Source organism: Myodes glareolus, chromosome 26 (assembly GCF_982192425.1).
Source record: "Myodes glareolus chromosome 26, mMyoGla1.1, whole genome shotgun sequence".
Taxonomy (NCBI): Eukaryota; Metazoa; Chordata; class Mammalia; order Rodentia; family Cricetidae; genus Myodes; species Myodes glareolus.
The window spans coordinates 23,988,329-24,008,722 of record NC_142051.1 but is presented as its reverse complement, the minus strand read 5'-3'; the positions used below and the strand labels follow the sequence as shown (position 1 = coordinate 24,008,722).

The following is a 20,394-nucleotide window of genomic DNA, read 5'->3' as shown; positions in this document are numbered from 1 at the left end:
TTTCTGCTTACCTTCCATGGCATCCAAAGAGTCCATCTTCTGGAGTGTGGAGTAGTTCACAAAGCAGATGGGTTGGTGATTTCCTTTATTTGATAAAAGATCCAGAATACACTGGTGTAAGAATATATACTGCGCCTAGACAGCAAAGGAAGAAAGTTCAAACAAAGGGCAGGGTGGGGATTTTTCTTGTAAAGAGGATTTTATTTTTTATTACCGGGAAAGATGCACCGACTCTGACAAATATGAAGTATCTAACTTAGAGAAAGAATATGCTGTAGTTTATCAATGATTTTTCCCATTTCCATTATAAGAATTGCTAAACTCTTGTGGATTCTTACTGGTTTAAGGGCTCACTTTACAAAATATTTACCATTAAGCGACAAATATTAATATATTCTTTCTTGCTGTATGGTAAGTAGCAAATATTATTGAATCTATATGTGAGCTTCCTTTTTCCTGCAAGACGTAATTCAGCAATTTCTGTAGGTACACAAGTTCCCCACTTTTTCCGAGGCGCTATGTAGGGCTGTTCTGCTTCCTGGTTCCACTGCATCAGCTTGAGGGTGTGGCATAGAACTGCCCTCTCCTGTTATGTTAATTTCACCTACGGCCCAAGGATGTAGCTTAGAGAGAACTCTCCCTTTACTGTTATGGTAATTCCACCTGCAAGCAAGGTTCCCGGGTCAGCTCTTCTCTGAGCCTGAGCACGCCCACCTGGCTTCCTCTTTCCTCTGTTCAGCTGCACTCTGACCTTGGGTGCGGCCCCCTGACTTTTCTCTTTCCTTGTTCCTGATGGGGGGCTGGTGTCTTTCTGCCCCACAGTATATATACCCGACTTATGCTTAATAAAGCTGCCATTTGCCACTTGCTCCTTGGCAGATGAGCCCAGTCTCTTTGTGTATGTGTCATGTGTTTTAACCCCTAGGGCAATCGTCCGTTCTCGTGGGCTCGAGTCAGGAAAAGCGCGTGCCTGTTTCGAGGTTCGGGTGTCCACAGAAAAGTGCGGAAGCTTACAAATTTCTACTTATTTAAAGATAACCTTCTTTCAAAAACGCAGATGCTATATTTATTTGTGATATTTTTGAGTGAGCATTTTAGTATAACAGGTAGCACTTTTGAAATATATTTAGCAATTTTGCTAATCACTGGGACATTTGGCTAATTCATTGTCAAAGACCTACCCTTAGTTTGTCAATATAATTAGTTGCTATTGAGGTATCTTAACATGCAAGTGTTGAGCAAAGACTTCTAATATTCCATCTACATGTTTAAATCGAACCAGTACCATTCACATTGCTAATGCTAATGTCAACCTGCATGCATTGCCAGAAAGGTTTTCAGACTACGAAAATGTCTATTTTAACCATCCTTTTTCATTCCTCCAGAACACACCTGGCTTTAAAGGAATATCATTTAAACATATGTATGTAGTGGGTTTGAACAAAATTCTGAAGAATGGCCATATTAGGTGGTTATATTCATAGTTATTAGTATAATGAATGCTCTTAAACCTTTTTGAGAATCCTCTGATTGAAATTGTCTTCTGGGACAGCTTGTGATTACTCGCAATATTTATTTCTTTTGGGGCTCAAAAACCGTTCCTGTCATGCTTCACCACTAGAATCTCCATGAAAGTACAACTCTTTCCTATTCAGTGCTAAATTCCAATTGGCAAAAACAGGGCCTGACACACAGCAATTGCATAATAAATATTTGTTTACTTCACTTCATTTAATTTTCACAGCTACCCAGCCTTTACCGTTTGAGGGAAGATGTCATTTGGAAAGCATGAACAAGTCATCAGAGAACAAGCTTTGTATTCAGGTTTAGTACTCACAGTTGATCAAATTACAGCTTTTGCATTTTGTTAAGACATTAAGTGTAGTCAGGAAATATCAATTCTATGGATATTTCCAGTATGTTTCTTGTCACAATAACTGTGTTACCTCAAACTCACAGCATGCGGTCAACAACATTATTAATAGAAATATACTCAATTATTGAAAAATAATTTATACTTAGGAATTTTGGTGTCTTTCAAACACACATTTGAACTTGAAGTCACATTTGATATTTGAGGCTTTGGGCTGTGAGGATCTCATCCTCCCTGTCGGAAAGAATGACGGGTATAAAATTTGCCAGGAGTGCAAGCCGAGCTGTGAGAGATATCCTGTGGACTCCAAGATCCTTCTGCCATCAGGTGTTATTGCCAAGCAGGCTGTAGGATGTCGTAAAAACTACAGTTTCTACTTTAGACAACCATACTACCTTCAGAATTCATTTCTTTTTCTGATGCTTAATTCCCTGGTCCCAGAAAACCTAAGACTTGTGCTGGGAGATTTAAAGGACATAACATACATACAATATGTGGCAAAATATGATTAGTTATTTTTCTTCTACCACATGAGTTTATGCCAGCTGACTTCCAGCAGAACCCAGAGCAGGGCAGGCACTAATCCAGATCATAATCAAAACATCAGTAGTATTTCATGATGTAATAACACTTCAGAGCCTTCTCTAAGAATGGCTATTCGGATTTCTCTTCCTCCTAGTTATGATCTGTATCCCCTGGTGTCTTCCAGCAGCAGGATGGTGCTGGGCTTCCTGCCTTCCCACTCTTGTTTTGTTGCTGAAGTAGGAGCTGAGACAGGAACATTCCTCATAGAAACTGAAATCACGCCTCAGTGAAACCGAAGAAAATGAGCCATGCCTCTTCTGCAGGACTACACCAGTTTATAAGGACTCGAGTCAGGATATAGTCATTTTTCCTGTTTATTATTATTACAGAGAAACACTAGGTAGGGTAGAATGTCACAGAACTAAGACAGATGGAAGAGCTTCAGAACACTTGTTTTCTTGCAAAAGAGGGGATGCAGGGAAACCTTGTGGGACATGTATAGTATCCTGGACATGATTCTTGGTGCTTTAGACATTTGCTTTTCTTTAACGCTGATAACATGTTTGCATAAATGATAAAGCTCACTAAAGAAAAATAGTTCAAAGTCTTAGAGCCAAAAATAATCAGAGCTGGATATTTAACTCAGTTCTGACTTTGGATCCTTGAACATGCCAGTCCCCTATCCAACCTGAAATATTTTGCTCCAGCTGGCTAACATATATGCTACAAGAAGTTTGCAACAAATATCAAGCACTAAGCTGGGCACATTTATTAATTGGTGCTACTGATTTATAAATGTCTTTATACATGTCACTTCTACAAAGTTGCAAAGCCTCACAAGTGATTCAACTTTTCTTGTTTGAAGATGGAATTTGAACTCTAAGAAATTCTTAGTTCTGTTTTGTCTTAGATCAGAGAGCCAAATTCTAAATCTGTGGATGCTACTGGAAGTCAGTGTTTATCCTTAAAGTTTTGAGAAGAAAATGTTAGATTTCCTTTTATCCTTATTTCTCTTTTAAACTAAAATTAGGAAGGAATTTGAATTTTTATAATGTTTAAGAGTTGGATAGATAGTGGAATCTTTGTAAGACTCCAGGATAAGGAGCAGCTATCTGATTTGCAGAGCCTGCGACAGAAGGCAGATGTGGTCTTTTATCATGCCAGCATGAATGCGGGAAATGGTCCAGAAGGCCCCACCTCTGGTTTAGGAGCTACAGACAGTCAGTAACTGCAGAGGGAAGGACAGCCTGTTTTCTTTAGGATTGCCAAAGTTTGCAAGAGACTCCTCAAGTGTGAAAGACACTACCAAAAAAGACACTATTTGTTATTGTCAATGCACAATCACTTAAGGGTTCGAAGAAATTCCACATTCAAAAGGTGGTTTCTTTCTCATGTGAAGCACCAGCTCTGATTTCTCAGATTTTAATAGGTGTAGACAGAGACTGCACTTTGATGGAAGTTTCTGTCTTGCCTGTCCTACTGTCATTCAGTCCCAAAGAAACACCCAGAGGCTTATATTAATTATAAACTGTTTGATCTATTAGCTCAAGCTTATTATTAACTATCTCTTACAACTTAAATTAACCCATAATTCTTATCTATGATTAGTCACATGACTTGGAACTTTTTTCTCACTGCAGCATTTCCTTCTTCCTTCCTCTGCATCTGGGTGGAAACTGCAGACTGAGGCTCTCCTCTTCCAAGAATTCTCCTAGTCTGGTTGCTCTGCCTATACTTCCTGCCTGGTTACTGGCCAATCAGCATTTTATTAAATCAATACAAGTGAAAAATCTTTACGGAGTACAAAATCATTACCCCACAGCAAAGGTGCCACTTGGATTTCAGGGTATACTTGGGAAAATACTAAGGCAACAGATCTTTTTGTTTGCTGGGAAACGATCTCTGTATTTTTATAGAACACAAAGCCCTTGAAAAGAAATAGACAGAAGGAACTTATATATTTTAGTTAAAGAGATGAGAGTTTGAATTTTGGCTCTTACCCCACGAAATATCCTTTCTATCTGGGAACTTCTGCTTCTTTTCTGTTAAGTAGAGCCAGTAAGACCTAAATGGATGCTTGGTTTCCTGGCCCCTGATCTACCAATAAGAATTATACCAGGACTACACAAGATAACATATGTAAAGGAAGTGATATGTTACTAGGAACCCAGTAAACATCAGATGACTGTTAGTCTCATTTCCATTGTACTGTATAGTTTATTAACAAAGGAAAATTTGTATAGTCCAAAGTAATAAATAAAAATTCCTAGTTATTTAAGCTAATAACATGCTTCAATAATCACTGATAGTAATGTGTAATAGACATAAATTCAGACAAATTAAATACACAGAAACTCATTAAAGTCAATATTTTAGTCAGTTTTTTCCAACTACAGATTTAACACATTCTAAAGAGGTTGCTTTGAATTTATTTTCTGTGCTTTTCAAAGTTGCTAAATATTAAATGCTAATCTGTGTTGTAAATTGTTTTCTACATGTCCGCAAGTAACAATTAGTAGGAAGAACAGTCTGTGTCAGCACTTAGTCATATCTTTAGTTCTCCCACAATTTGCACGTGCTTCCCTTGACTCAATATCTATAATAAAGTAAAACGGGTTTCTCACACTGCAGACTCTTGTACCAAGATGTTCCCCATGGAGAAATTCTGGAGCTGACAACCATGAATTGAGTGTAAGCTCAGATATCTTACCAGGTTCTGTACCATGCACATTCTCTCACTCCTTAATTCAGCCACCAGTCCATATATGTCCACAAAGTCATGGTCATTTATATGTTGTGTTAAGTGGTCCAGAGCAATGAAAACTCCGGTTCTTCCAACCCCAGCGCTGCAAGGAGAATGAAATCACAGAGACTGTTTTCAACAAAGGCTTAGTTGTGTTGAGGGTGATGATGACGGTGAAGTATGGTACAGACATATTCTGAGAAGTTTCTTTTCCTTAGCTGGAGATAGATTCTTTTATTTGGAGACTCTCTGCATGTTGACTTTTACCAAAACTGTGTATAAACACAGAAAGATGCTTTGCCTTATTACTATTCTACTTTTATCAGAAATAAACACACAGGGCAAGTGTTGGGCTGTGATTTTTAAATGATTTAGGAGCCTCTGAGAAGTATCATTCAACCAAGAGTTTAAAATAGCAAATCCTGTGCTGATCGAGATTTTTTAAAGTTTTTTTTTAAAGTTTTAATTAAATTAACATTTTGTTCATTTATTTTGCATACCAACTTCGGTTTCTCCTTCCTCCTCTCATCCTGTTTCCCTCAATTTCCATCTACCCCTCCTCCCAATCTATTCCTCCTCCATCTCCATTCAGAAAGTGGCAGGCAACCTCTTTAGGATGTGTTAAAAGCTGTAGTTGGAAAAAAAACTGACTAAAATATTGACTTTAATGAGTTTCTGTGTATTTAATTTGTCTGAATTTATGTCTATTACATATTACTATCAATGATTATTGAAGCATGCTATTAGTTAAATAACTAGGAATTTTTATTTATTACTTTGGATTATACATACTTTTCTTTGTTAATAAATGGGCTTGAACAAAGCATGGCACATGAAACTGAGACGATTGAACTTGGCCTTGCCACACATGAACTCTGCACCCACCTTACCTCTGCCATTTAGACTTTTCGAAAGCTCCCTTCTGCTTTATCACAACCAATAAAATTCTTAGAAATGATGAGCTAAAATGAATCTAAATCCGTCTTCTATAAGAAAATAAAATACTCATCGTGATTTTAACAAGGCCTCACAAGATTGAAGACACACAGGCATATCATGGGCTCCACAGCCATCTTACTTACCTGCAGTGTACAACCATAGGGGTAGTGTCGTGGGCTCTGCTTGTGCGCACCAACTTCACAAAGTGAATCAGAGGGGTGGTGTTCTCAGGAACCCCATGCTCAGGCCAGCCAGTGAAGTTACACTGTCGGACAGTCATGCAATCTCCGTGCTAGACAAAGTGGCAGATTAGAAGTGATAAAATTCCATAGCATGACATGCTGGCAAAGGTAACTGATGTCTTAGCTTTCACCAGTGACTTTAGAAAGATACCCTTTACCAGACAAAACAAATTTTTTTTATCTAACTACTATTGAAATCTTTTACTGTTACAACTAACAGGATTGAGACCGCCAATGGAGCTCAGGGGGCGGAGCTTTTGCTTAGCACACAGAAAACTCTGTTCAAAGCCCAACACAAAACAAAAGGAGAAGGGAAATTGTGTGTCATTGTGAATGATATCAACAAAAGATAGATCTTCAAATAGATCTGAAGGTGAATCACAAAATATATTGTAATGTAGCGTGACATTCTGCAGAGATTAGGTTTTGAAACAATTTGACATAAAACAAAATACTTGAATTCCTTATCTATAGAAAACAAGGGTGTTGAGAATCTAATATGCCAGAGTGTTGGGATTCCAGGTTTTCCCCTGCTCCTGGAGGCCAAAGCACAGAACTGTTTACGCTAAACCAGTTTAGCTTCCTGTTAACTTCTGCTTGATTCTGCCAGCCTGAGGAATTAGCATAGAGCCTTGTTTTATCTTATGGTAATTTTCTCAACCTGCCCGGGAGAGCTCAAGGCGCCAAGGTCCCTCTACCCTGTCTGACACTGCCCTGCACCCCTCGCCCACCTGCCTGCGGAGAAGCTCACTCGGCCAACCCCCTCTAGCTGGGAGGGGTTTCCTTTACTGGGGCAAAAGAGTATATTAACCCTGGATTAAGTTGAATAAACGGGCATTCTCCTCTTGGCGAATGACTCGAACTCTCTGTATGTGCGTGCGTCTCTGTGTTTAACCCTTCGGACCTTACCCAGCTCGTGAAAGGTATGGAGCCGCGGTCCATACTGGGTGGGTGCTGATGCAGACTCGGGTGTGGAACGTTTGCCACACCAGAGTGGGAAAAGACCTTACATAAGGGGGAAGCTATACAATAACATAGTGGTAGCCAGTACTGTTTCTTCTGTGGTAGTTCTGGATTCAAAAGAAAATGCAGGGAAAGGAGAGAAGACTGCCGTGAGAACCAGTTTTCAGATCCCCACATCCATGAGACATAGTTGGAAACCCTATGCTGCACCGGAGAGGCAGGGTCAAAGCCAAGTGGACCATTGAAGCTCATTGGCCATCCAGCATAAACAGTATACTGAGCCTGAACCTATACGCTTCCGGTTCAGTGTGAGTCTCTGTCTGGGAATGCAAAGGTGACAAGCAATCAAAGAAAGACTTCCAACATTGACCATCAACCTCCACATGCATATGTACCCACGTGTATAGATGAACCTGTGCTCACACCACGCATAAACCTGTACATAAATATATGAACCACACATGACACACACATACATACACATCAGATCTTTAGGACTCGGAAGAATGGTGTTGAAACCACTGTCTTAATATAGTTTCTTCACATAGAATAAACACAGTCCTTGTTGTGTGGTACCTTGATCCCATTGTAACAGCAAGGTTTGCTTTGGATCAGAGGGAGGAGCTAGATATTAGCTGACCAAAATTAACCACAGAGGTTTTGGAGGACTGAAGGCAGATAGAGAGCTAGGAATTAGTAGGGCGGGGCTTAGAGGGGATCTCAGCCCTTTTGAATGCAGACAGAAAAGAGACAGGAGGTCACTGGTTGCTTCTCTGCTGCTTGTCTGATCATTCAGGTTCCTACCCCAATATCTGACTCCTGAGTTTCTATTGATAAAAATAGTTAGTGTATCAAGTGCTCTAGTAATTCCTTCCTTCTTCTATGTATTTTTCAGCACATGAATTTAATGCCAATTGATTAATATATACTGTAATCACATGATTTGGAATGAGAGAGTTATATGCATACCTCAGCTTGCATTTACAAAACAGTGGGAAAGCATGCTCAAATACATAGCCTATGTACAATTTCACTGGTATTAATTTCCCTTTATGCATTTAAGCCAGTCATATTTCATACCATATTCACGTTCCCTCTTTTTTCCTTTATTTTACCCTTTCGATTTTCAGATCTCTGATGGTCCAATCGATCTGAATGTCCTCCATGAGCTTTGTAATCACTATGTCTCCAAAGACCGTCACAGGTTTGTTGTCCTCCGGCCAATACTGATGGCACCTGATCTGCATCCAGAGAAAAATCATCAGTCATGAGCCGTCATAATGCTGCTCTTTAGAACCATCAGTGCCACAAAGGCAAAGCTACTTTATAGATAGCATAGTCTTTGATGATCTATACACAGCAGCAGCTGGAACATTCACAAATACCAATATAATTATAGAAGAACACATTGTTGAGGGTATTTCATAGAACTCACCCGTCCTTTTTCGAAACACTGTGTAAGCATTACTAATGTTTTCGCTCTGGTTTCCCAAACCATTCTCCAAAAATCTCCGACTGTTCCTGGTAATGGGCCCTGGGTAGCAATAAACTCATTGGGACATAAGTATCCCTAGAAGGAAGCAATTTCATACACAGCATCAGCATATTTTTACTTATGATCAATAGTGGGAGTATATTAGTTCTAAATGATGGGGTTATTTAAAAATATTGTCTACTTTTGAATAGTGAATAATCTTAGAGACTGCAAACTTCCAACATCAACTCGAAACCGCACAATCCAATGTAGTTTAATGGAATTTGATAATAGGGGGAACAGAATAAATGTGTAGAGGACATGGGGTGTACAGATGGTACAAACAATGACTCCAAAGGAAGAAGATAATGATGTAAAGATAAGGAAATTTGTATGGAAAATTAGGGATTCGAAGTGTATGTATTGGACGTGAACTATTAGTTATCCAAGTTGAAATGTTCTACAACCAGGCCTGTGCATTTGGAATAAAGGGAAGAAGCTCTAAGTAGAAAGACAATTTGACATAAAGTCACCAGATCACCATAACATGAATTTAGGTGGAGGCTGTAAACTCAAGGATTGCGATCTACATCGTTTCAAGGCTCACAGGTCAAACTGATGAGAGACAATCAGTGCAGCACAGATAAAAGAACCGGAACTTCTGACATATCCGATGAAAGGGTAGAGGGGCTGAGGTTTGATTCAAGTTTCCTAAGTGGTTAACCAGTCATCTCAAAAGGAGTAGTGTGTGTGTGTGTGTGTGTGTGTGTGTGTGTGTGTATTGAGTTTCTTCGGCATCAAAGCATGATTTGAACAGTTTAAATAATAGCTAAGAAAGGAGAAAAATAGGAGGTGAGCACAGGCAGTTTCTTAAGGGACTCTAGTGTGAATGGGTCATGGTACTGCAGGGAAAAGTTGGGTGTGATGATGTTGGTGTGCAATCCCAGCAGTTGAGGTATAGAGGCAGGAGAATGAGGAGTTCAAGGTTATCCTCAGTTACACAGGGAGTTCCAGGCCATCTTGAAGTTCAAGAAACTCTGTCTCAAAAAAGAGGTAGGAAAGAAGGCTGGAGAGATGTCTCAGCATTTAAGAGAGTTTTTAACTCTCCCAGAGAGACAGAATTTAGTTTCTAAAACCCACATCAGGATTCTCATGGGCATCTTTAATTCTAGCCCTACAGTATTCTGGGCTCCTTTTCTAACCACCATGGGCAGACTCTGCATCCCAACTCAGGCACACATGGTCATACACACATGCACATAAAATTAAAAAAAAATCCTTAACAACAGAAGAAAGCTACATTAGGATGAGCATGGAGATAGTTAAAAAGTGCTACTATAATATTATGATATTTTTTTCCATAAGATGAAGGAAATTAAAATATGTTTGCTTGGTTTTTTTCAAAGAATAACATTAATGGGGCAGAAGAGAGAAAAAAATTCCCAGCCAATATTCTTTGAGAGGGGGGAATAGCTACTTAGAGATCAGGAGAATTTGCCTTGACTGCAGAAGAAACAGTGAATCAGTCTATGTTTGCAGTTGAAGATGAACAGGTTCTCCCACTGCATTCATTGTATCAGTGAGGTGGTATAGACATCAGATACAGGTGGACATGTGGGACAGGACTTGGGACTGAGAGAAAGAAGGAAATAATACCCATATCAGGAGCTCAAATGGATTACGGGTCTGGGATATGATCAAAAATCTCTGGTTAGGGGTCGAAGTTAAGTGAGTAGCCAACAGATGACTGGCCCAGCTTGAGACCCATACTATGAGAGGGAGCCCACCCCTGACACTGCCTGGAGAGCCAGGACTCAGAGGCTGCATAGCCCAGCGACCTAGGATAGAGCTAAACATGACTGACAATAAATGTCAATGAAATAATTCCTAATGATATTCTGCTATACTCATAGATTGTCACTTAGCCCAATTGTCAACAGAGTGGCTTCACCCCACAACTGATGGAAACAGATGCAAAGATCCACAGCCAAACATTAGGCGTAGTTAGGAGAATCCTGTTGACTAGAGCGATTGCAGGAGCCAGAGGGATTAAGGATACCACAATGAAACCCACAGAATCAACTCACTTGGGCTCCTAGGAGCTCACAGAGACTGAACCACCAACCAGGGAGCCTGCATGGGACTGAGCTAGTTCCTTTGCACATATGTGACAGTTGTGTAGTGTGGACTTCTTGTAGGACCTCTAACTATAGCAACAGGGGCTGTCTCTGACTCTGCTATCTGTTTTTAGGACCCTTCCTTCCTACTGGGTTGCCTTGTCCAGCCTTAATAGGAAAGGAAGTGTCTCTTCTTACTCCAGTTTGATGTAGCATGTCTGACTGATACACCCTGGGAGGTCTACCCTTTTCTGAAGAGAAAGGAGGAGGCCTAGATGGAGGTAGGGTTTGGGCAGAGGGACTAGAAGAGGAGCGAGGGAGGGAAAACTGTGATCAGGACTGAATTAATTAATTAGCTTAAAAATTTCAGTTAGCATACCTGAGAGTAAAGTGGCCCACATTGGTGTGATTAAAACGTATTTCTCCAATCATATCTAGGGGAACAGAGAATTCATCGAGTTTTCTGTAAACAAGATGGGATAGTCACAAAGGCTAAAGACTGAGAGAAGAAAAAAATCATTAAAGAAATCAAAAACGAAAGAAACAAAAAATGGACTATGAAATAGAAACTTTGGGAGAAGGTGAAATATCAATCGGAATGGAACAGACTGAAATTCTGAAAAGATTTATCGGCTCCAGGTTACAGCAGAGAGGAAGAACTGTCAGATTCCAGGGATCCAGGAAGAGAGATTTTGAAGACTGTGAAGAGGCTGCAAGACTGCAGTGCACGTGATGATGAGGTCTGCGCTGTGAACCTTGTGATCATATCAAGCAGAGGGCAAGTGACCAGAAGAGATAAATAAAGGAGTGAGATTAACAGCAAACCCACATTCTAAACGGATTTTGCCATCATCAGGAGTTAGGAGAGAGGTAATGTTGAGTGAGCAGTAGTGACCCTGGAGTTAAATATAAGAACATTTGAGACAGTAGTTAAAACACAAAAGGGCAGGTAGTGCATTCTGTACTTAATACCATGAACTCAATTTGGTGGCTTCAGTGAGGAGGGAGAGAGATGGGCAAGGAGGAACACTCCAGCTTTGTCCTTCTTTAGGTTTAATGTCTATGGTCGAGGATGCGGACTCAGGGGTGAGCCAGGTTTGGAAGGAAGCATTCAGGTTTAGAGAGGAACCAGTTTGGATGTTAATTAATATCACACATGATTAACTGTACTTTATTCTGCAAAGAACTTGAGCATAAACATATAAAATATTAGTTTTTTGAAACTTTTAGCAAGTATTTATAAATATAACATTAAATGATCCTTATTTTCCTGGATGGTAAAGCATTATTTTTGTCTTCTTCTTCTTCTTCTTCTTCGTCTTCTTCTTCGTCTTCGTCTTCATCTTCGTCTTCGTCTTCGTCTTCGTCTTCGTCTTCGTCTTCGTCTCCGTCTCCGTCTCCTTCTCCGTCTCCTCCTCCTCCTCCTCTTCTCCTTCTCTTCCTCCTCCTCCTCCCCCTCCCCCTTCTCCTCCTCCTCCTCCTCTTCCTCCTTCCCCTACCTCTCCTTGTCCTCTTTTTCTTTGGCCAAAGAGTAAATGCAATCAATTTTTTTTTTTTTACAAAAAGAAATGTATTATAGAAGGCAAAGTCCTATGCTGATCCATGAAAGCTTTGTATTCAAATGACCCATGTTCTAATCAGTTCTCCCATTGCCAGGGTAAGTTTTAAATGTATTTTCCTTGTTTTTAATTCTTCCTTAATGCACATATATACAGCCCCATTACACCTTGCTTTTCATATAGAGAGGGCAATTAGATTTAAGCTTTTCTCTGGGTAAGGCGACTTGATTTTAAAGGAAGGCTAAGGAACAGTGAAATGTCGCCCAGGAGGAAATGCTGGAGACACTTCCTTCCTATTTTATTACAGTTGGGGAAGCACGCCACTTCTTTTTACTACTTAGCCTCTAGTAGTGAGTATTGGCGTACAAAATTCACTTCCTCCAAGAAGAGACCTACCAGCTAGAAAGCTTTCCCTGAATTGAAATATGCAATTTAACTGGTTTTAAAGCTTTATAGTAGTTAGGAAAAAAGTGTGAGTTTCATGGCACGTTTCAAGTCCGATCATCATCACTGAGCCTACATGGCAATTTTTCCAGCTATCCTTAAGTTATTTTCTGAGATTTGCCTCTGGGTTACTAGTCAAGAAGTATGGAATCTACTCTAGCTCAACACCAATTACAAGAAAAGTAACATGCCTCCATTGGGTGATTCTGAGGTGACACAAGTGTGATTGGCTGCTTGCACACATTGGCCACTTTAAACCTGCTGTAGCCTTTAGGGGAGGTGTGTTTGTTCCTCATTCATAGAGTTAGAAACTTGGAACACCTAGGGTCACAGACACAAAAGCGCAGAGAAAGCAGGCACACTCAAGTTCTGAAGTACATGTACAAAACTCACACTCAAATCATTAAAAGTGCCTCTTTTAGTGAACTCATTTGCTTACTTTGTGCTTTGTCCCAGACATTGTAGAATACGTAAAAAGAATAATATAACTATTGTCAACAAAGTGGTATTTTTCTCTATCAATTTCCAATACATAATTATTTAATGCTTCATCTTAGTAACTCCCAGCCCGGCTAACTCTCAGGTCATTGTTAATAATTCACAGAAAGGCACACAGGGTTAAAAGCTGTTGACAGAGAATTTCTAGTATACATGCTTGGCGACAAAGTCTTTCTCTTGTCCATAAAATCTGCTTTCCACTGTTGGTTCCACTGAACTGTTCTGAATGTACAACTAGTTACTGCTGAGGCGACAATCTCTCATCTTCTTTCTTTCTCATGGTACATCCTTTATCAAAATGTTATAGCCTCTCACTAAGTGCTAGCTAAAGAAACACAATTCCCCAGTCTGATCCAGGACAGAGGAACATAGGTACGTACTGTCACACAAACCTAGCGTAGGTCCTGTTTTCGGTAATTCCTGAATGCTACCCTCTTCTATTTCCCTTTCCTGGAGCCGCTTTTCTTCACACAGACAAATTATTTTGATACCTCCTTTTTGTCCTCTTCCCTTTGCTCCCAAATTCAAAGAAATAAGAATCCTAATGCCACTCCACCCTCTGTCTTTTGCTTTTGGGGATACTTCATCAACTTTCCATTGAAAGTGTCAGCTGGGTGATAATAACGTGGCGTACCTTTAATCCCAGCAGTCAGGCAACACCCAGGCAGAGGCAGCAGAATTTCTGAGTTCAAGACCAACCTGGTCTATAGAGTGAGTTCCAGGACAGCCAGGGCTACACAGAGAAAACCTGTCTCCAAAGGAAAAACAAAACAAAACAAAACAAAACAAAACAAAACAAAACAAAAAGAAGATGTCACATAACAAAACTGGTAAATTGGGGGGAACTGAAGGGTCACGTGTGTTTTCTGAGGTAAAGCATACGCCAGTTAGAGATAGAGAAGTAAGGAACACTATGGTGCTGTCGCTATATGTTCCCCCCTTGTTTTTGGTATCTACAGTAAGGGGTGCTTTCCTGACGAGTACTAGCAATGCCGTACACAGCTCACAGTGCTGTGAAACCTGCTTCCCCATGGAATTCCTTCTCCTATTCCTGCTTACCATGTAAGTCACAGGACATTTTTTTTTTTTTAAAAAAAGATTTCATACATTTTAACATCACTTGATTGTAACAGAATATATGTCTTCAGGCTTCCTAGTTTATTGCTTGAAGTATCTTTTTTTAAGTATGTGCTTATGTATGTAAGTGTTTTGTCTGAATGCGTATATGTGCACCGTGTGCACAGCTGGTGCCCTCCGAGCCAAAGGAGAGTGTCAGATCATTATGAGCCACCCTGAGGGTGCTGGAATAGAACCCGAGTCTTCTACAAGCACCACAGGTGCTCTTAAATACTGAACCATCAGCCCAACCCCTGCTTAAACTACCTCATCACTTGCAATATTGCCTTATTGCCTGCTGACAACTTTAACATTTAGAGAGAACACTTAGAGGTTCATAAGCATCACTTTGCTGTCTCATCTGTTTGCTTGTCATGCTTACTAGAATGAACTGCTTTCCTTTTTTTTTAAAAAAAAAAAAGTCGAAAATAGATTCTTCACTCATACAAAACATTCCAACCACAGTTTCCCCTCCCTCCACTCCTCCAGCTTCCTCCTTCAACCTCTCCTTCTCTCACGGATCCACTCAAAAAAGAGATTGTCTCGAAGAGGCAACAAGAAAACAAAACAAACAAACAAAAAATAAAGATATAATAAGACAAGGCAAAAGCCCTCATATCGGGACTGAACAATGTAACCCAATAGTAGGAAGAGTCTCCAGAGCAGGCAAAAGAGTCAGAGACACACCTGCTTCTACTACTAGGAGTTCCACAAAAGCATCAAACTAAGTCATAAGATACATGCAGAGGACCAGGAGCAGACCCCTGTGGGCCCTGTGCTTGCTGCTTTAGTCTCTGTGAGCCCATAACCTGTTTGACCATTTGTCCCGCATTTGAAACAACATTGCAGAAATTAGGTATTGATTTGAATCTACTTATTGGCCAGTTGAAAATAGTACAATCACTTAACTTTGTCACATTCTATAACATTGCAAGAAATATGAATAATAGGATGGTGTATATATTTAAAATCTAGATATCAAGGCATTATTGCACAAAGTGGGACTTCAACAGGCTCTAAGACCTAGCCTACGATTAAAATCAGTAAGTGTAAAACTTCTGTATATTTAGAGAAGAATGGCATACCCCAAGGACTCAGTCATTTGGTGAAAGAATAAAACATTACAATAATAAATTCATATGATCAATTCAATAGAGAGTTTGATGCTACAAATACAGCATCAAAATTGGATGAAATTCATATCTTATTTAGACCATCCCTAATAGGATGTGTGAAGGAGCTTTCACTTCTCCATTATCTAGGCCAGTGAACTGACAATCAGACCCAACAAAGGATTGTAATTTCAGAGTAATATTGACTAGTAAGGAATAATAATGAAGTCTACACATGCAGCACTTCACAGAAGCTCGGAAACAATGAATACAATCCAGATATGCTTGATGTAAGAAAAAGGATGAGGAATCATAGAAGGACCTCAAATCAATTGAAATAAATGAAAGGAAGTACAAGTCAGTGAGTTGGAAAATACCTAAGAAGAAGAAAATAATGTAAAGCTAGAGAATGTGCATAGCAGCAGAAATCTGTGAGTATCGGAAGATGACAATGATTAATCTCCCCACTCCAGCTGAAGCCAGTAGGAAAAAAAATGCATAATAGAGTTGTTTAGAGATAAAGTCATCTATGTTAGGAGAAAATTAATGAACTGATTACTGGAAACACTATCAATTAATTCTCAAGGATATTTAGAAAACATTCCAAGATGATTGTCACATTAAATGACCGAAAGGGCTCTTCCCACTATAAAGTTGTAAGAATGTGTCAGCCAAGCTGTGGTCCTGAGTGAATAGAGGTTTCTAAGTATCGTGATGGTGAAGAACAAAGAAACAAAGAAAAAAAGATGGATAGAGAACAAATTGGCTTCCTTCAGTTTTCCGTTTGACTCAGTAAGATTGACTATCTTTGATACGCCAGAGACTACACTGAGTATGTCACAATTATCTCCTTGTTGACCCATTGATGTGTGCTGAGTGGCTAGATGGAGTCTATATTTTACATCAACATCATCCCTTTGATGGACTCCGTATCTCAAAGGGAAAAGCATGTAACAAGTTTTTACATTGTATGAACATGACTGTCACTTTGACTGATACGCCATTGATGGAGAGATTAGTTGACCTTGTGTTCAGAGAATATATTAACAAAGCCTGTGAAATGGTGCAAAGGTCAGGGATAGTGAGAAGAAATGTTTTATCTGCACAAGCCAGTAAAATAAATAATGAATTAAAAGTCGACAAAGTCCCTTCTCTGAAATATGTATGGATCAAGTTGTTATTAGAAGAAATGGCATTTTGTATTCCAGAGTGTTTTAGTGAACTTTTTGCTTTAAGTAATTGAGAATTGATGCGGGAGAATTGTCTGTATTCTGTCAATCATATTTTAATAAAACGCTGATTGGCCAGGCAGGCAGTATAGGCGGGAAACCAGACAGGAAGTAGAGGTGATGCAATGAGAACAGGAGAATTCTGGGAAGCAGGGAGGTTCCTCAGCCACTCCTGCACAGACCACCGAAGAGGCAGCATGTAACTTGCCCACCTGAGAAAGGTACGGAGCCATGGAAGGCTAACATAGATTAAAATAATGGGGTAACATAAGTTATAAGAGCTAATAAGTAACCTAACCTAATGGGCCAATCAGTTTATAGCCTTATGGAGTCTTGTGTGTGATTTTCCTTGGGAGTTGCCAGCTGTGGGGTACCGGGTGGGACAGAAACCCCAACAAGCTGGCCCCTCATGTTACAGAGAATTAGAGTATTCATGCTCTACCTACGAAAATAGTAACTTACAGAAACATAGCTGGCGTTGATGTAATCTGATCCTGGAATGCTGACATCAGCTACCAGCTTCACTCTGTTATTATTATCTGAGAAAAATAGGAAACCATAATAGGATTTTCAAATTACTAAGACCTCTGGACTATGAACGTAATATAAAAGTTCATGATCTAATAATCCCAATCCATATGTGAGCATAACACTTAAAAAACATTCCCTCATGACCCATATTTCTACTGTGAAAAATATCAATTAATAAGATCTTGCACATAGAATTGTATCTAGAATTCTTATACTTATCATTACAAAACTAGCTACAAATGTTTTGCCATACACTCTATTCTGAAAATTTTTTTTATTTACTTAATCTTTCGACACAATCTTAAGTCTATCTACCTTGTGTTAGAAGAAATACATCATTTTTAATATAACATACCCTGTTTAATTATGGATTGACTTGATACCACTTATTATTCAAAATGCTGGAAAACATAATAGAGCTAATCACATAGTTGTAAAACTGCATTTGTACGGCATACTGCCAGAAGTAAGAATCCCCCAAATCACAGGCCCACCTTTCATATCTTGACGATACTGTCTAATTTTCTCATAATTTTATCAGGACACACAGTACATACTCTGAGGATTAGTTGAACATTTCTTAGGGCATTCATTATATGAATATTCTTATTTTTCACAAGTTCACCCATAGACTCTTCCGAAACTTGAAGTGAGATGTAGGTTTACCTTTTACTATTTATTGTTACCTGAAACATAATAGTTCCATTTAAAAATATTCAACTCTTTTTCCTTGATTTAAAATGTTACTTTTATCATATACTAGATTATCCATATATTTAGGTGTAGTTTTAAGCCATTTATTCTTTTCCATTACCTATTCTTTCTTTAATATAATATTTCTAGTTATTATTCTTGAGACTATTTTTAAAAACACCAACATCAAGGAGATATTTTGTGGCCAGTAATTTTTTTTCAAGAAGTGGTGCCAAAAAAGTTCTTGAGAATTTCTACCAAGTTTAGTTTATGACTGTAGTGTCTTCTGATAACTATAAGCACAGGAATCACAAAAGATCTTTGACTGAATAATTCAGAGGTTTGACTGGGTTGTGTGCCTAAGTGGTTCCTGGCCATGGTTAGCCTTTGCAGAGATCTGGGTTGTCGGCACAGAGAAAAGAAAAGAAAGGCTCACTGTCTTCATCGAAGATTCATAAGAAGAGGCCTGACTGCGAATTCTTACACAATCCTAAGTGAACCACTTAGCTTCTCTTCTTCGTACTCTTCTCAACTGTACCATGCAGTTATAATATTTACTATATTATAACTCTTGAAAAAATGTGAAAGTTTATAGGACGTATTCAGTACTGTTCTCATGTTCTCCAAGTTATTAATCTTCAATTAATATATCAATATTAATTAAGATGTTTTAATTGTTTTGTGGGAAATTATGATCAATACATTGAAACTTAGAGATTCCTAGTTCTTAAATAAAGTTCTACAAATTCTTTATGTGTCCATTATTGAGACTTTTAAGATCTGCCTAATGACATTAATGTTAGTCTTTTAGTTCAGGAGGGGAAGCCGTCAGGCTGCTGTTCACTCAGTATGCCTGTTTATAACAAGCCGAGTCAACAACACACTAAACTTTTTCTCATGGTGTTGGGATATTAAGGTCATCGTGTCCTGTCAGACCCAGATTTGGAAATCACTTCTGCAAGTATTTGCTGCTAATTCTAGTATCCTAAAGCCCTGTAAGCTAATATCTTTAAAAGCCTCTGTGATATTTGAAATCTTTCTGACATTACTCAAGGGAAATACAGCACTACTCAAAGCTGGCTTAAGCAAAACTTCAGTCTATTGAAATTTATTCATTTGCTATGAAGAAAGACTCAGTTTCCCAGTTTTATGGGTCCTATTCAAGCATAATGGCAACACATAGCCACAAAATCTTGGTTGTTTTCCTAGTGTTTCTGTCTGTTTCTGTGTGAGTTTGTGTATGAAAAAAATGTTGTCTTTCCTATAGCCACAGCTATGACATACCAGATGGACTTCTAGTCCTAACTGAGGACGGGGCCTTGCCGCCTTCAGAATTCAGTACTCTGGCATGGATCACAGTCTTATCCATCCAGAAAGTTATCAGCATTTAAAAGGAAATGATCTGTTGGTTACTAACCATGAGAGATAACGTTTGCCGGATGGTTTCTGTGTCCCTGTACCGGCAAAGTGGTTTATGTGACTATTTTACAAAATCCTCATATGAGCTTTACGAGGAACAGACAGACAAACAGTGTGTTGGATGTCAAAGACAGACAGCAACAAAACAGAACTGGGTCCCAGGGAGTCTCATTATTTTTTTGTCTTAACTTCAGTATGGAGGTTTCAGACATTTATTCTCCTTGCTCCTTTTGATAGTTTCGAGCCCGATCATTGACTCCCATTAACCACTCTTTTTCCCTTCTCAGCATAAAAGTAGTAAGCTGATGATATGAACTTTCTTTCTGTCAAAACGGGGACTATTCTTAACCAAGATCTTCATTACAAAAGAAGGAAATGTTGCAACAAACCACCAAAGAACTCAAAGTTTTCATACTTTCTACTTCTTAAACTCTGCAGGTTGTACGGATTATAACCTCTGATATCACAACTTTCTAAATTCAACTGCCTTCGTGAATAATTTATGATCTAGAATCAGCCTGTGTGCTACTTCTTCCTATTTAAATTCTTTATGGGATTATGGTCTGCTCTAAATTAACACATCCCTGACTAAAAAAGGGCTGTAAGGATTTCCTCAATATGTTTATGTATTTGTTTATTTTTTTATCGCAGCACTAAGCTTGTGCCCATTGGGAAGCCTTCTATAAATGAACAAATATTCCCAGTTCTTTGCAAAACCCCTTTAAAGAACTAGGCAGGGTCTCATTGTGTTGCTCGGGTAGATCTTGAATTTCTTAGGTAGAGAGAGCTGTTCTTGAACTTTTAGTCTCCATGGTCAAGGCTCCCATTTACTTGAGATTACAGGGCTGTGTCGCCTGTCCTGCTTCCTGGTATACAGTGGAACAAAATTTCAGGGCATCAAAAGTCTCAGTTTCTTG

The 20,394-nt window shown here is 39.1% G+C and overlaps 1 protein-coding gene across 1 annotated transcript in view; it reads right to left on the bottom strand.

Moving 5' to 3' along the window:
- Ptprq (protein tyrosine phosphatase receptor type Q) overlaps positions 1-20,394 on the bottom strand; it is a 189,302-nt gene that overhangs the window by 4,184 nt on the left and 164,724 nt on the right. The window contains exons 39-44 of the mRNA XM_048418794.3: positions 17,297-17,373; positions 8,721-8,855; positions 8,401-8,526; positions 6,224-6,372; positions 5,109-5,244; positions 12-135 (exon numbers count right to left, since the gene is read on the bottom strand). Coding sequence (XP_048274751.3) covers positions 12-135; positions 5,109-5,244; positions 6,224-6,372; positions 8,401-8,526; positions 8,721-8,855; positions 17,297-17,373 — 747 coding nt within the window. The remainder of the gene's footprint in view (positions 1-11; positions 136-5,108; positions 5,245-6,223; positions 6,373-8,400; positions 8,527-8,720; positions 8,856-17,296; positions 17,374-20,394) is intronic.